The sequence below is a fragment of the Physeter macrocephalus genome, chromosome 16 (assembly GCF_002837175.3).
Source record: "Physeter macrocephalus isolate SW-GA chromosome 16, ASM283717v5, whole genome shotgun sequence".
Taxonomy (NCBI): Eukaryota; Metazoa; Chordata; class Mammalia; order Artiodactyla; family Physeteridae; genus Physeter; species Physeter macrocephalus.
In genome coordinates, this window is record NC_041229.1 from 29,297,803 (window position 1) to 29,316,251 (window position 18,449).

The 18,449-nt window shown below is 38.9% G+C and overlaps 1 protein-coding gene across 2 annotated transcripts in view; it reads left to right on the forward strand.

Moving 5' to 3' along the window:
* The window catches only part of PDGFD (platelet derived growth factor D), a 230,071-nt gene that overhangs the window by 208,461 nt on the left and 3,161 nt on the right, over positions 1-18,449 (forward strand). For both annotated transcript variants that reach the window (XM_007107772.4, XM_007107771.4), the window contains exon 6: positions 9,474-9,688. In XM_007107772.4, coding sequence (XP_007107834.1) covers positions 9,474-9,688 — 215 coding nt within the window. The remainder of the gene's footprint in view (positions 1-9,473; positions 9,689-18,449) is intronic.

The window sequence follows — 18,449 nt, forward strand, 5'->3', positions numbered from 1 at the left end:
GATGCCCATTCTAACTGGTGTGAGGTGATACCTCATTGTAGTTTTGATTTGCATTTCTCTAATAACTAGTGATGTTGAGCAGCTTTTCATGTGCCTCTTGGCCATCTGTATGTCTTCTTTGGAGAAATGTCTATTTAGGTCTTCTGCCCATTTTTTGATTAGGTTGTTTGTTTTTTTAATGTTGAGCAAGTCGCCATTTTTTGATGCAGGGGCCAAATTTGATGTGCATTCCTCTTTAAAAAATCAGTAATTTAATATTGAGTGAAGCAAACATATTGATATTAAATTGAGTCCAAATGACGGAGTTTGAAATATATGATTTTCACAGACTCTAAATGCTTAGATGTTGTAACTCTGGGACAGTTACCAACCCATTTCCCAGGATCTAATATCAATTTGTGATTTCTTACATGACATTATTTTGCTGTAAGATCTAAAACACTTGATTCTTTAATTTGAAAACTATTTATTGGTAAATAACTGGCATAAGAAGCTGATGAGTAAATGAAATAAACATGTTTCATATAAAATGTTTGAATTGATTCTAAATTCTCTTAGATATAAATATCTTTTATTTTTAAATTAGTCATTGATTGCTGTTTCTTTGTCACACTAACTAGAAAGAGCCACATCTTGCTCTGGAGATGTCATTCAATGGGTGTAAAGTTTCAGTCATGCAAGATGAAAAATTGCTAAAGGTCTGCTGTACAACACTGTGCTCATGGTTAATAATACTGTACAGTTAAAAATTTAAGCAGATACACCTCATGGTATCCGTTGTTTAACATTTTTTTTTAATAAATGTTCTTTTTTGTGAATATTTGGTAGAAGTTGCCCATAAAAATAATTAAAAAACGATTTAGAATGTAGGAAATAATTTCAGAGTGTATTAAGATATGAACATATTTTAGAAATGACCTAAAGTCACAGTAAATTGAATGCTTACAACTTTCTCTCTCTGCCTATTTGATATCTGGGTGAGAATTTGCAGAAAGCCGTTGGCTGACGCTAGTGATGAATCAGATAAGTCACTCTTGAGATATCCTTCTGTAACTATCTATCGGTAAATTAAACAAACAGAGGTACTACAGACATTAAATCAAATGGATTTCTTTTTCTAATTTCTTGTGTTGAATAAGGGTTAGCTTCACTGAGTTTCCTGAACCATGTGGTATGTACCAAGTAAAAGCTTTCTTTATCAATATTAAAATTGTTTACCATAAATTTGATAGAAATAGAGCAAAAGAAAGAATGTGATAGTGGAAAGAGCATGGACTTTGGAGTCAAGTAAGCTTATAGTAAAATTCTAACTCAGGTACTAATGGTGGCCTTGGAGAGTTATGTGCAGACCTCTGAACCTGTGTTTTCTCCATTTGGTAAAATGACTCTAATTAAAACAACTTTGCAAAGTTGTGTGAGGATTAATAATAGCAGAGTGTCCAACTCCTTGTGGGCCCTCAATAAATGCTAGCTATTATTATTACTTGAATACAGAACTCTTCACAGAACCAAGGTATTTCTGTGGACCCTGCTCTCTTCCTTGTAAGGCTCTTAGATAAACATCAGTAATCTGGAGAGCCTCCTACAGAGTACCCAAATTTTGTCATATTTAAGTATCTGTATAATCAGTACACTCATTAAAAGTTTACAAAATAATTGCCAAGTACTAAACTTTTCTACGATATATTTACCCAGAAATTTCTGGCGCCCTTTTGCTTTTTGGACATTTCCTTTTTAAAGCTTATTTTTTAGATTTTAGCCACTCTTTATAACCCATATGATTTGTAAGTAACTAGATTCCCCACTCATTCAGTTTGCCAGCAAGCATTAATAAAAACCATATTATCATTTATAGTGTCACATGTGTCTATGAGGGCACACACATAAAATGTTTGAAGAAAATCTCAGCACAGGGAAAAGGACCTTTTTGGTTGTTTATTCTCTTACTGCCACTGCAGCCTCTGATTTTCTCCTATAGTGGCTGTCTATCATTGTGGATATCCTAAGCCCACTCTCATCATCAAAGTTATTCCTCCCATGTAGGCATATAATTCAAATGCACATTGATTAGGAAATCCATTTTGCAGTAGAAAACCATAGGTAACTTTTAGTGTCTGGGTGGACAAATGTGCCTTTTCCACAACAGTCACTCCTGTTAAAGATGAATGGGTTTGCCTTGTAGTTCCTGTACCCATTTTTACCTGTGTAGCATTGGGAATCCTCTGCAGCATCCTTGTGCTCAGTGCCCACCCCTATGGACTTAAGGAGAGAGCATACCCTTCCTAGAGCACACATTCATGCAGAAACTGCTAGTGCTGGAACATCTGGCTCATTAAGTGTCTTTACTTGCAAAGGACTGTGCTGAGTGTTACGTCCCATGAAATTTAACTAAAAACATCACATCATCATTGTTTCCTGACATTTCGATCAAGGTGGACATGACCTTCCTTTCCTTAGTGATCACCAATTGCAGAATCTCAGCCACTTCTGGTTTAGGTGATTCTGTTCTTAACCTTACTTCATTGATCTGTTTTACTCATTTCAAGGTTAATGTGAGGCATACCTACTGAGAGCTAGGGTCTGGACCTTGCTTCAAACACTTTTAACTCATTCAAGCTCAATGAATTTCTTGGCAGGAGAGTATTGTTATTCCCATTTTACCCAATAAAAGAAACAAATCCAGAAAGGTTCAGCGACAGCTATAAAGTAGAGAGCCATGACATGAACCTTGGTGTGTTGGCTGCAAAGTCAATGCTGTGGGGGAACCAATAATGCGTAAACTCAAAGACTCATAGTCTAGTAAATGAGAGACAAGAGAAAGCTCTCCTTGATTCTTATTCATCTCCTAACCTGTTTTCTTATTGCATAGATGTACTTCATACATCCCCCTAGAGTTCAGAGAATTGCCTTATGATGGTGTCAGCTGCTTTCATGCCTAATCCAATGCCTTGCAGTTATCCTTGCATTCACCCATTCATTTTCCAACAAGTATTTGTCAAATGCCTACTATATGTCCAGTAACTGTAGGCAAGTCACTGAACTCTTCTGCATCTCAGTTTCCACATCTATCAAATGGGAATAGTAGTCTCTAAGATAACAGTTTGTTATAAGAATTCCATGAGACTTGAGTAGGTGCTCAGTAAATTTCCATTCGCTCATTGCTTAAGAATGTTTTTTGTTGTTTTTTTTTTTGCGGTACGAGGGCCTCTCACTGTTGTGGCCTCTCCCATTGCAGAGCACAGGCTCCGGACGCGCAGGCTCAGCGGCCATGGCTCACGGGCCCAGCCGCTTCGCGGCATGTGGGATCTTCCCGGACGGGGGCACGAACCCGCGTCCCCTGCATCGGCAGGCGGACTCTCAACCACTGCGCCACCAGGGAAGCCCTTAAGAATGTTTTTAAACCCTGACAATTAGGAATTGTCTGAGTGGGAACATTTTACTGTGATTTAGGTTAATTTCTATAAATACAAGTGGTAAATGTTTCCATTCTTCAGAAATTAAACCAGCAAATGAAGTCATGAGATTCATGATTTTAAGTTTAAAATACCCTGATATTCCCTCATTAAAAGTTATAAGATAATTGTTCTTTCCAGACTTATTTGCACTTGCAAATTGGGGTTGAGATTGGAAACAATTTTCACAATTATGTGCTAATTTATAGAAGAGGGAATCTGAAAATCACAGTGAGGTTGTAATGTCCATAAAGAGGAACAGACTTCTCCTGGGAAATTTATGAACCTTGAAGAAGGCTGAGATCTCCTAGTTGCTTGGTATAAAAATACTACAATTATTCATATATTCCCCTTACCTCCCACCCCCACATAAAGTGCCATAAATCTAGTGTTTTAACATCGAAGTCAAGTTGACAATAAAGCACTTTACGTAACAGATTGTGGGACTACTCCCCATTTGGCAAAAGACATATTCCTGAGCATCTTGAGATGTGTATCAGAGAGCCAGCCTTCTGGATGGCATCCTTTACCCCATGTGGCACAGCTGCTAGAGCCCATGGGTCTTGGTGCCAATCTTCATGCATCACAGTTCATCCTTGATAGAGCTGGTTCTAGAACCCTAGTTTTTCAATTCTAACCCAACAACCATCAGTAGTTTGATTCATTTATATAGTAGTTACTGAGTACCTATTCCTTGCAAAGAAAATCTGGATTGACTAGTGGTCTATAAATGGCCTGAGCTTTTTCTAATTTTGACTTTAAGTTTGTGGGTATCCCACAAAAGATAGATATTTAAGAAAAATCAGAAATGTTTGCCTTGGGGAGCCATCGTGACTCCAGTTGTTTTTTATTGGATTTAATTAGTTATTTCAAATCTCCTGAAATGGCATGTGTGCTTAGACTACAAAAAATAATGTTGTAGCTTTTTCATCAGTATGCTGCTTCTAACTGTTGAAACCAAATGGTTTTAGGAGAGGTTGACTTAAATGACCTATATTTGGTCCTTCCACTAGGGGCAAAGCACTAGGAGAGGGGAGATAAAAAGATGCTTAACTCTGCTTTCAAGAACCTTATGGTTTAGTGGACAAGAAACACCTAAATAAAGAAAAGGATAAAGCAAAGTCTACAAAGCAAGTGCTATAATAGAAGGCAGAGAATGTGTGGTGAGTATATAGTGAAGGGGTCAGAGGAGATGTAGGGTGAATGTGCCTTTTGACTTAGAAGATTAAAATGACATAGTGGACTGAGATGCCAGAGAAGGTAAACTAGAATGACAAAAGCATGGTTTTAAAAAAGGCATGGCCCTACTTCAAGCACTTGCTCTTCTATTGCCAAACCTGCCCTGATATAGAGGCTGCTAGTGAGTGCCTGCTAAGAGAGTTCATACAGAATTTTAGCCTGTAAAGGCTCAATGTGGTTGTATTAAAATGATTACTGGCTAGCTCCAAGAATATAGAGAAGTTTAACTGAACACTAGCAGATTCAGGAAGATAAAGAGAAAAAAGGCTGGTGACACACATAACAGAATAAAGACTGATGAAAGGCCAGCACAGTGAAAGCCAACCATTAAACTTGACACCCAGAAGAGACTGACCCAAGGAAACCATCCTCCTATTGAACAAAACAAACCGTGAATCAAACATGCATGGGAAGGAAAAGAAACTGTTTTCTTACATTCAATGTGAGGACATTATTTTTTTTCACAATGAATTTTTGTATTCACAAAAAAATTGAAATGATTAATTTAGGAAAGGCTTTTAAATTTTTATCATAAGCTGATCACCACCTATGCTGTGTTTGCCAAGCATGAGAAATATAATATTGGCTTTATCTGTCCTATAGAAAGAATCTCTAGGGTTCTATCATTTGTTGCCCCCTGAAAACAATTGCTATCAGCCCATCCAACTCTTTACATGGACCTCCGATTGGTTTTCATAACAAAGACTACAGGTAGGTAAGGGCAAGAAGGAATTCAACGAGAAATGAGGACAAAGTGAAGATCATGAATTGACAAAAGTCCTCTCATTTCAGGTGAAAAATATGAAATTCATTGTATTTCTCAATACCAAAGAAAAAAGTACGTTCTGTGCGGTTGCCTGGTTTATTTGCAAGAACCCAGTGTACATTTCCAGTACAATCCAATAGATGAATGTGTGTGCCCAGGAGTACATGCTTGGGTATATGTAATTGACAACATCTTGAAAGTGACAGGTCAGTGCCTAGCAACGCACCTAGGAAGCCAGGTCATTTGACAGCGAGTAGACCCCTAGACGGAAAGCTCCATCAGGGCTCGTAGAATCTGCTCTTTGCACCCTCCTTCAAATCTTTAGACCTGGGCTCAGAAGTGCAAGAGTAATGAAAAAGCCTGAATTCAGACTCTGGCTCCACCACTGACTAGGTATGTGGCTGTGGACAAGTTCTTTTCCCTACCCTCTCAGAGCCTCGATTTTCTCAAGTGTAAAAGTAAGGGTTATGATAGTATGTAATTCCTAGCATTCATGGGGATTTCATGCAATTGTATATGTGAAGAACTTTTCATGCTACCTGATACTTAGGAATATAGATGGTCAATATAAAAAAGACTAGGCTGACTCTCCTTCCTCCCAAACCTGAGCCTGAATGGATTAGAAACTGAACCAGTGAGTGCATTCACCAATGTACCATTGCTTTACACATCCCTGCCCTAGTGCTCAGATCCCAGAGCTGTTACCACAGCCCAGGAACCTCTGTGACTAGGCTGCACTTTCAGGCCAGAGCTGCAGAAAAAAGAGTGCTCCCTGAGGTTCTAGGCAGTGGCCCACATTGGATTACCATGTCCAGAGGAAGGCTCTGACAACAGTGGATCCTTCTCAGCCTTTCCATCAGGTTGTCAGTACACAGCCCAAAGATGTAACTAATGTCAAAGATCCATGAGAAGGCAAGACTCAAATCCAAAAGGACATCAAAAGAAGGATTATAACATTATGTACACCTGGGTGAAATAAGGGCAGCTAGGTGCCATTAATGGGCCTTTGAATGAAATTTGGAACGTCCTTGTTGCTCTGTAATATTCTGCTGTGGAGGCTGAAGCGGGAATGGAAAGGGCAGCTCCCCTCTCTGAGTTTGTACTGCTTGGCCTGCCTCCCTCACACCAGAGCCTCCCTTCGGACCAGAGCACTGGAAGCCTTAACTGCCACTCATTCCCTTGTCTAGCTCCCTGCTCTGCTGCGCTGCCTAGTCAGTCTTCTTTGACTGGAAATTCAACATCCCCTGCATAAAGTCTGCAGTGGCACTTTGAAGTTATTTGCATCCACTCTGAAGAACCTTTTAGTTCTCGTTCTAAATTGAGTGCCTTCGTGGTTTCAATCCCCTGATAAGCAGGGCAGCTGGGTTCTACAGCAGTCACACTGGGTCACAGTTCTGAGTCACGTCAGTGAATTGATGCATAAAACTGACAACATCATAAATCTCTTCATGGCAGGTAGGAAACGGAAGTAACCAGTGCTAGTCAGTAAAACAGTTATACAATGTGAAGAGTTTTGTTCCAAGATGAGTAAGGCATACATGCCTATCCTGATTTGTTGACAGCACTTTGGGGGTTAGCTGAATTCCCACAGAGAATCATATTGTAGTTTGGCTTGGACATATTCTGGAGATAAGGGTATAGGCATTTACCACCCCAGTCCTAGCACAATGCCATACGGGAAAGCTTGATACAGTGCCAGGGAGGTCTATCTTCCTCCTTCAGCTCTAAGGTTGCCTGCCATCCCCCCACTCTGCCTGATGTGGCAGAGACCATGAGGCAAAAGAGAGAATGACTTCGAGCCCAGTTTTCCTACTTAGTATTCACTTTGAGTGAGTAGTACACATCTCAAAAGGGTGGGCGAAAAAAAAGGGTGGGGAACAACGACAGGTAGTCCTATGTATCATGTGGCTAGCAGAGGACTGGCTGAACTCAAGTACACTCAGTACTGTCGCTTCCTTCCCATCCCTCTCTGCCTTCCACATGCCACAACCCCTTCCTGCTAATAGGTGTCAGACAAAATATATTCCCATCATCACAAGCAACAGTTTTGGCCCTCTGCATTAGCCCTGTCCATAGCCCAGTAATGCACAGCCAGCATCAGTATTTATCTCAAGGTGACACTTGTAATGGATGATTGGTGCACTTCTTAATCCATTTACATAATCCTTTCTGCTTTGCTTGCAGTTATTTTTAGGGCTTTAGCAGCAATAAAATGGTTCCTTTCCCAAGACAGAGTTCATTCACTTTAAATCTGGCTTGATTATAGCTGAACTTATGACATGTCTTTACAAAGGAAGGGGAAAAAAGCAATAAATTATGCACAATAATTATTTAGCATTTATTCAGCCCCCACAGTGTCCTGGGCTCAGCATATAACAGTTGGGGGAAAATCCCTGCCCTTGAGAATCAAAGGCACTCAAGACAGAGCATTAGTCCAATTGCCATTTAATTCCTTATTCAAGGGGTCATTGACCTTATGGCCAGCCTTTTAGCTGACTTCATAGGGTTAAGTGGACTCTTCACCCACTCATGCCTTCTTTTATTTCTGTTTCGTTCAGACGCATTCTACTGACAGCATCCTTAGCCTTTGACCTCTACCCTAAAAGAGAACTCCTTACTGTTCCTCAAGCAGTTTTGGTTTAGGACTAAGACATTTAATGGGGCTAGAATCCAGAGTAAGCCTGATGATAACTGCCTAACGTTTGTGGGATTCCTTCTGTGGTGGCCTGGCTGGTGACAAGGGAAGTGCACTCGGAAATGGTGTGGAACCCGGGGGTGGGTGGGGGGACAAACGACCTTCTTCTAACTGCATTCTTGTGAGAAGATAGTCATGTACATTGACCCGTCAGACGATTTGGATGCCAAATAGATGGGCGATTAGATGGATTTTGAGACCACAAATTAAAATGTAGTTTATATACTCCAATAATACAAATTTAACTCAAGTAAAATATTAATGACTAAAATTTGAAAATTTAGGGTGATGCTCTTAGTTCATAGAAGTCCCAATAACCAACCCCCGCCCCCAATAATCATTTACATAGAATAACGGCCAAAAGAGAGAAATAGAGGAGAAAGATCTGAAAAAAAATTTTTTTAAATTATTGACCATTTGACTTTAAAGGAAAAAATTGGAGGAAAAATCAAAATGAATCAAGATGAATAAAATAACCAGCATTAATTAGTACCAGGCACACTGCATTCATTACTTCAAATATTGCTGTGAAATAAGTAAAGTTATACTATTTACATTTTATAGATGAAGAAGCAGAGGTTTGGAGCAGTCAGGTAACTTTCCAACTAAAAGGAGGCATAGCCATGATGTGAATGCAGCTGTAGCTTTACTGCAGAGCCCAAGCACTTAACCAGTATGCATACTGCCATCTAGGACCCAATGCACAAATATCCATCATATTCACAACTCCCAAAAAGCCATGTCCTTTGACATTTTGGTTGACCTCAGAGTTAAAATGAAGCCAAAACCTTTTTATTCCTCACATTTACTTGTAAAATTTCACTGCCAGGTGCATCGATTAGAGTAATTCTCCCTAATGTGTCCCTGATATAATTCAAATTGTATTTAAGTAATGGCTTACAGTCAGGAGTTATTTAGAATCAAGAAGATACACACACACACATTTTTTAAAGCAAAGACAATTATTTTAAATTGCTGAATGTTACATTTTCTTTCCTTGGAACTTTTTTTTTTTTGCATTAAAAAAGTGCAAGGAAAATTAAGCCAAGATATAGATTTAGCTAAGTATTTGAAGGTTTTTTGTTTTCTCTTTGCTGTTTTTGACTTTTTTTTTTTTTTTTGAAGGGCAGATAGGATCAAAAGAGAAATTAGATTTTCCATCTTTGGTGTTTGGGGTAGTAACTGAGATCCCAAGGATAGATTCAAGCCCTGAGTTAAGGCTGTCCTCACAGAATCTTCCCAGCCAGTTTGCAAAAATGTGTGTGCCGAGTGTGTATGCCGCAGTCGTGCACTTGCTTACACGGTGCTGTGTTTCTTACAGTTGACCTGGATAGGCTCAATGATGACGTCAAGCGTTACAGTTGCACTCCCAGGAATTACTCGGTCAACTTGAGAGAGGAGCTGAAGGTGACCAATGTGGTCTTCTTTCCACGCTGCCTCCTCGTGCAACGCTGTGGGGGAAACTGTGGCTGTGGAACTGTCAGCTGGAAGTCCTGTACGTGCAATTCAGGGAAAACTGTGAAGAAGTATCACGAGGTATGCCGTTTTCAGATTTCTTGGCTGCAGTGCTGCATTTAGCCCTTTTCAGCTGCAAAAGTCCTGTAATCTCTAGGCTGCTGGGAAACAGGGCCATTGCGTTGGTTGTTCACGTTGTTCACTGCACAGGGGCACCTCCCAGGGGGATGACTGGGAAATTGTACTCAAGCTAAATTTGCCAAGCTAGGTGCCCTGGGGAGAGTGTATCCTGAAGAAGTGTTTCCTTTTTTTAACACTTATTCATAATATACTATGTGGGTTGACAACAGTCTTGTTAGTATACACGATCAAATGTATGATGCAGTAATTTGAGAGCTTACTTAGCTTCCTTATAGAAATATGATGGGATTCATTTACAGTGTATGACTGCAAATCTAGGTTACGTTAAGAAAATGCTAAGAGCCAAACTTTAATTCAATCAAGTCATTGAAAAATGAAGCAAGGTAACGATAGCAAAATATAAATTGTCAGAAAAGATACATTGTTGGAGACTTTTTCATTCTCTAAATATGGAAATATTTTTCTTCCAGAAGTACTAATTTTTCCTATATATGACTGAGTGCTCTGAGGAATCAGCTCTGAAATTATGCAAAAATAAACAAAAGTAAAGCTAAAGATATAAGAGGAACAAAAATTTAAGGAGAGCAGTAAACTTTGATGATAATAACAGGGAATGCAAGTAGGGAATGCATGTAAGCCTTTACTGTGTACCAGACATCATTGTAAGCAATCATTAGCTCACTTGGCAGTTTCTCCACAATGCTGACAGGGGAGTGCTATTTTTATTCCCTTTTTATAGATGAGTAAACTGAGAGCAGCAGTAGATTGACCAGCGTGACTTGGTCAGTAACTCACAGAGCCAGGACCTAAACTGATCAACTGTTTCTAAAGTCTATATTCTTATCACTAGTAACACTGTGCTCTCTTTTTAAAAAATATATAGGACTTTATTGAAGATTAAAGAAAGAGTGGACTTAAGGGGAGTTAGCACTGCTCTTTAAATTGATGGCAACTCTATTACTTCCTGATTTTGTGAGTCAGTAAAGTTTAGAGACACAGTTTTCATGTGCGTGAAATAGGACTAAGAAATTATATCCGATAATCCCGTACAGGATGGTTCTGGGGAATCACATAAAACGGTGCATATGAAGTGCATTTTGTAAAATGTGAAACATCTTATTGAAATATGCCTAAAATATAAACTAAAGGATTTCCCTGGTGGCGCAGTGGTTAAGAATCCACCTGCCAATTCAGGGGACATGGGTTCAAGCCCTGGCTTGGGAAGATCCCACATGCCACGGAGCAACTAAGCCCATTCGCCATAACTACTGAGCCTGCACTCTGAAGCCGATGAGCCACAACTACTGAGCCCACATGCCACAACTACTGAAGCCCACGTGCCTAGAGCCTGTGCTCCGCAACAAGAGAAGCCACCGCAGTGAGAAGCCCGCACACCGCAACGAAGAGTAGCCCCCGCTCGCCTCAACTAGAGAAGCCCACGTGCAGCAACAAAGACCCAATGCAGACAAAAAAAAAACATATATATATATATATATATATATATATATAAAGTATGAAGCAAACACCATTGTTAGGAATTATTTTTTGAGTTGCTTTTCATCAGTATCCACCAAAACAAAGGAATAGATGGTGCTCCCTAAATAAAAATCTCCCGCTTTATACAACCATTTTGTTATCCTGAAAACAATAAAACAATAAGTTAGGAGGTAATTTCTGAGCTAAATGAAAAGGGATATGTCATAAGCAGTATTTTCAACTTGGGAAATGCAGGAGGTCAGAGACCACAATAACCCTGCTTACCTCAGACAGACGGGGACACACGATTTTAGACCTGCATAGAGCTGGTTTTCTTAGTCACAAGAATTTCTTACTCCACCCCACAGTTTTCAAAGTAAAAAAAAAGATCTGTTCTCATATCCAGAGAATGCTGTTGACTGTGTTCATTGTGTTTTATTTTTGTATGACCTGATGAACTCTAGATTGGACTTTGTCCTTTGTGTCTAAGAACATGAATTTTGTATTGTTGAGTCATACACTGAGGACAAATGCAGAATTCAGTAATTTGGTTCGAGTTAAAATAAGCCAGGAAGTGACAAGATCTCTACGTAGTCTTAACTGTGGGGAAAAACATGTGAGTTCAGGCCTTTGATGCTTTATTTTCATCTTGACTCTCCGCTCAGATAGAAGTTGCAGTTTGATTTTTTAAATTCCTTATTGTGGAAACACAGAGTTAAAAATACACCCAAAAGGACACTCACCTCCCAGACAGTTAACTCTGAAGGAGTCTGAAGGGTCCTTTTCTTAGGTCTATTCTCGTCTCTGTACACAGTAGCTGTTACCTGTAAATTTCTGTTCACAGTTAATATCTAGAAGGGGAAGCCCTTGATCTCTTTGTTCAGTCACATGAGTGGGTCTAAAATGTTGGCATATTTTTGAAACTGCTGTCTAAATTATGTCTTTGAAACATGTCATGATATTTTTACTTCTCAGAGTCTGCTGAGCTCTGTACAAAATCACTCTGCTGAGTTCTGGCCAAAGGGACAAAACAGCATACCTGTTTTGTCAGTAACTGCATACCTGGAACACACACGGCTGGCACACTTCCCCCAAACTCCTAAGATACCTTTGAAATGTGTCACAGTGACCACTCTGTCCAGTGCCCTGTGGAAAAGAGCAGGAGGCTTGTTCCATTTGCAGAAATGGGGGTTGCTTGACCTCAGTCTCATTAAGGAAGAATCCTTGTCCTCTATTCTATTAGTTCTGTGTCTGTATTCTTAACCCAGAGAAATGAGAAACTGGTTTCCCCAGCTCCTGGTTGTAACTGATGAGATGTGAAATGAGTTTTCATGAGAGATGAGCACCCTTAAGGGGGTGACTAGAACTTGTCACATAAGCAGGCCTGTATGACTCTACAGATATTTCAAAGCTCAACATTTAAGGAATAAAATCCAATAAATTAAAAATGTATAATTATAAAATTACCAATAATTAGAAATTATAAATAGAAGGAAGTTAATATCATTGCTCTTTTCCCAGGTCATGCGGCTTCTCCTGTAGGGCTCTAAGCATTTTTCACTGTGCAATAAAATGTTACCATCTGTATTATTTCCTGTTCTCAAAATTTTGTAGGTATCCTGTTAAAAGTATTTTTCCTTTTTCCTATTAACCTTTCTATGCTTCTTGGAATATGTAGGACATAAAAAAATACTTTTGGTAGTGATTTTTTTTTTTGTAGTGATTCTTAAAATGGGAAGGTTCCAGAAAACATATTGTGTAGACAATTAGAGGATGCTATTATTTTAGTTACCTTTCCTTGATAATGTGTAATGAAGGGATATTTCCTAAAAATATGGTGACCTTTTAAATTAATACTTACTGTTTTTTTTTTTTAATCTTTTGGTCTCCTGGGTATGTCCATTCAGTCAACAGCCAAAAACTTAGGAGGCAACAGAGAGAGAAAGATAGAAGTTAATTTTCTCTGTCCTTCCTCTCATGATTTTGTCACAATGCTGATATACCTGCACTATCTGGTAGAACTTTCTGCAGTGATAGGAATGTTCCATATCTGTACTATCCAATCTGGTAGTCACTAGCAACATGTGGTTATGGGGTATTTGAAATGTGTGTAATGCAAATGAGAAACTGAATTTTTAATTTTATTTAATTTTAACTAATTTAATGTAAATCGCTACACATAGCTAGGGGCTACCATATTGAACAGCATAAGCCTAGACACATCTCTGTGTCTGGCATATTTACAACATCTAGAATCATTCCTGTTGCTTGAAAAAATGACTTCAGAGGATTCTTTTTATTTTAACTTTAAGTATACGAATTTTATATTAAAATTTGCTGCCCATTACAGTTTGAGTAAAAAGATGTAAGCAGATATTTCTATATATGAAACAAAAGATTAATTAGAGGTAATAAAATGTTGAGCTTTAGACTTGAGATAAAAGAATGGTACTTTTAAGTTTTACATGTTTTAAGCATCTATCATTGAAACAAATTTAGGTAAAATTGCAAATTGAAACCAGAGAGACAGGAAAGCAATTTTTTTCAAAAGGTTTCTACTCTGGCAAAGGCAATGAGTTTTGGGGTTATGATTATAACTAACCATAACAAAAGTCAAGAAAATCTCTTTTCTATTCTTTTTCTGGAAACAGCATTTCTTGAGCTTATATAGAGTCTCACTGCTTCTTCCCCTTTCTCCCTCTTTGAGTGAGACCATGAGACAACTCTCTTGCAGGCCTTTCCTGTGTGTTCCTAGAAGAGACAAGACAATAGGGAAAAAAAAATCACACAACTGAAGAGAGAAGATATGGGCTCACATGGGAGGCCACCTAGGGCCAGCTACTTAAAACTCCCCAGGGCATTGGGTTTGCTCACTTACTCCCCACGATAACCTACAATTTTGAGTTCCCAGACAGATCTGAAATTATATGATATCCATTCACCTACTCCCTAAATCTTATTTTACTGAAATTGTGTTAGGAATTTGTAATCTGTAAACAGATTGTAAACTGTAAACAGATTGGTGGTTGAAGTGCTAAGTAAATGCAAAAGAACAAAGATATATGATCTGGAACAGTTACTGTTTATAGAATGCTTATAAAATGTTTATTCACTCTTCGGTAGTAATACCTGTGCTACTTATCTCTTGAGGATCCTGGTAGAATGAAAGCATCTGAAGACTGTAAAGCACTAGACAGATGGGGGTGGAATTTTCTGAGAATGTGGTTGGGACTTCTCAGTTCTGACTCCCTTATGGCCCAAATGACTCACTGGTGAAGTGACTCTCTAAGTACTACAAAGTGCATATATCCTTTCCCTTGGAGCTCTGGCTTCACATTAGGCCTTCCTGCCAAAGTTTAGCAAACCTGCCTTGGGGCATGATACTCCCCAGGTAGACAAAGACCTATCTGTGACATGAATGATACTCAATGCTAATGCAGTGCTTTGAAACTTGGTGCCCAGCTAGGCTTCCATTATGTTTTTTGCAATTAGTGGGCTGAACGTGTATTCATTAACTCTCTAAAGTGCTGTCAAAATAATTTACCTGTTTAGTTCTCTGAAGGTAGAACTGTGGCTAAATACACCCCAAAGTGCTCACAGAAAATTTCAATTATAAATAAATGTCCACTTACTTTTAGAGGTCAAGATTGCATTTTGAAAATTCATGAGCATTGTATAGACCCATAGTATAACCCCCGCCTTTGGTCACCTTCATACTTAGCTTGTCAGCAAAACATTGCTGAACTGTTATTTGTGTCTTTTTTATTGAGGACTATGTCTCAGCTTCCCTTGAAACTAACACCTGCAAGATGAGCAATGACCCAGGTAGAAAATAATATGTTATCCCTTCTCAAAATATTTTTGCTTGTAGTCACTTTAGGTTTCAGAAAAGTTGACTACCAGCCCCTAAAAATCTTAACATTTTTCATAAAGTCTATAAGCATGAAAGAAGTCAAAATGGAAACAAAAATATGAAGCTTTTTTTTTCTTAAGATAAGGATCTATGTGTACTGAATGCTACCTGCTTTAGGAGTTGGGTAGAACCTTAAATGAACTCTTAATGATTCAGGTTTATACAATGCATCTGTCCTGAAATATGTACTTGTGTTCCGATGTCAGCCATGAATTTGAGAACTGTTACAAGGCCTTAACAACCTTTTTTATATTCCCAGTAAACAAGAACTCAACTTGGCAGATAGCTTTTCTGCCTAGTATTGTTTTATTAGTGTAATAGCTTTATGGCAATGATTCATTTAGTGGTTGATCGGCAACAAGGCGAGTAACCGTAGTTAAATATCTTTTGTGTTATGGTAATTTGCAAACTGAGCATCTTTGATTTTGTGTAGTGGTATGAAAGCTGCCAACTGGCTCAGTCATTCTCCATTTAGTAAAAATCAACTTTCCTTGGCTTCATGTGGTTTTTCAGATGGTGGAGAAGGGCCAAGATTGCCATTTTCACCCATAGGTGATAAGAAATGGCTGGCTGCTCCTCCGTGGATTTTTATTTCAGTGTGTGTGCTTGCAGCTGCAAATCAAAGCTCAGAAAATAGGAAAGCATTTTGTGATGGTACCTATTAGTGAGTGTCCTGTGGCAGCTGTAATTAATTCAATGGTTCCTTTCCTTTAAAGGTGACCAGATAACCCATAGACAGTTTGCTTTCTCAGATAAAGGCTTTTCAATTTTCTTTTAACTTTTCATGCTCTCTCAAATCAGCTTTGCTTTGCTGTATACCTGAACCTAAGACTATTACATGGTCTGAAAGCTTTGAACATCAGTGCTGTGATCAGCCAGTAAAGCGGTCCAATTTCCACTTTGTTCAAACAATGCCTTCCTGTCTTGTCTGGAAAAGTGTCTGCCAATTCATTTTTCTCCTCTTATCAGCAAAACACATATATACTGTGCTCACATGGCTTAATATAAAACACAGGGAAAATCCCTGAACAATCAGGAGACCAGTTAGAAAAACTGGCCAGGCTCTGCTCTCATCCCAAAGCACACACTTTCATTTGTCATCAAAAGAGGAAGCAAATCAACAGAGCACTGATTTTATAGATATCAGTCATGGCAACATATTAGGCTTTGATAATGGTCTTTTTTAAACAGAGAATATTTATCATATGCTCAGCTTCTTAGGAATCATTTTCTTACCCTGAATATTCCAACTCCCAAATCTGGTTTGTAGGCTGGACAACAGTGACTAATATTAGAGAAATTCTTGGCAAAGTTGTAGGAACCCAACCCTTAACCCCTTCCAAGGCATTTTGACCAAATATGGTACAGTAGGGCTTTCATATCTGTCATGGGCAGGGTATTTAATACCCCAAAATGCAATATACTTTTCATCCATTGCTTTGGTTACTTTTTTTTTTAACAGAGATGCAACAGCTTTTATTTTCTTTAGAGATCCAGCAGGAGAGATCATGGGAGCAGGGAAAGGCAATTGTCATTGTCATTCTGTTCTGGATACTTGAAATTTTATTTCACAGTTGTGAAAGGCTTAAAAGTGATGCAAAGCATAGGCAACTTCATTTTGGCCTCTGCTTTATTTCTTGGCTTGTTTTGTTTTGCCCCATCTGTTTGTTGGAGGTTGGGGTAGAGGAGATGCAGGGAGGAGACACCGTGAACATACGTTCCCATACTTCTGCACTGGCAGCATCACCCATCACGTTCACCCAGGTACATTCTTTAGCAGCTACTATGTTCCCAACATGCTGATGACCTGCACAAACAAAATTTCAGTTTCCAGGTAAGGGCACTAGTTAGGCCACATGGAGTCAAATACTGGTTACACCAGTCACTGGCTCCGTAACCTTAATCTCTTTCTTTCCTTATCTGGGAACAAAATTAGAAAAGTACCTATCTCATAGTATTGCAGTGACATCCAAAACATTTAATACTTGCAAAGTCACAACAGTGTGTGGCATCTACTAAAAACTCAATAATGTTAGTGGTTGTTTTTGCTATCCTTGTCCTCAAGGCACTTGAGGTACAATTAATAGAGAGAAAGCATACGTCATGTGAACTTGTGTGATACATAGTGTAAGTGCAGTAGAATTGCACGTAAAAAAGATAATTAGCTATCAAAACTGGCATCTGGGCTAGCTTTACTACAATCAAGTAGTTTTGAGTCTTTATGCCTCCCTGATGAACTCTTCTGGGGCATTCCTTCCCACCCAACCCACCCCAGTTTTGTATTCACAATATTCTTTTGAAGCTCTTCTACAAATGGGACTCGGTATTTCACTCTGTGTTAACAGAGTCCAGGCTCCTTAGCTTTATTGAACGTTGAACAAATGACCTGCCCCACAGAACTCTTATGGAACAACAGGGCTAAATGCTAAAGTAAAGGGGACACATTAGGACTGAGGACTCTAGGCCTAGTGTCCTAGTAGATGGTTTTGGTTTGTTTATGACTTGAAACAGGTAATGTGAGGATGCAAAAATTGCTGGGAAGACAATCCATAGTAAAAAATTGTGGGGATGCCATGAAAAGTTATACAGCCTTGAGAGCATCTAATCTTCATCTAGGACCAACATATACCAAGCATCAGGTCCCCATTTCAGTTCACATGTTTGCCTGACACAGCTTTGAGACACAAAAGGAAATCGTAACCACGTTGGAGAGGTGTTGGGTCCTGGGGGTCGAGTGTGCTAGAAGCCTAGAGGACAAAAGCCCTGTTCCCAGCTCCAGGTTGCCAGAAGACTCTGGCACTTGGCCTCCTTTGGAATCTCAGTTCTTCTGCCTATAAATTGTGAATAAAGATACCTTCTCTACTGTGTGACAAGGTTTGTCTGAGGGCAAACGAAATAGTGCATCTGTGCAATTCTTTGAAAACCGTAAAATGCTACATAATACATGTAGCATGTGGTATCATGCAGAGTTTAAAGTCTAAAAGGGAAAGTAGAACAAAATCAAAAATAAAGGCTAACAGGAGCCTCAGAATATAAAACAGGAAGCAATTAAACTGACTGTGGAGTGTATAGAAAACCAGTATTTGTGCATATGATGGCAAACATTGACTTCAGTGAAGGCCACACTAGGGAAGAAGAGTTAGTGCCTATTTAAACTTAATAATTCAAAAAATTACGTTTAAACCTATTAATGTAAAAAATTAAGGATATACTTTATTAATTCAAGAAATGTCATACTGTTATACGGGTATTAATGTACAAAGATCTTAGTGGAGCATGACCTGTTTCGAATTGTAATAGGTATTATATCTT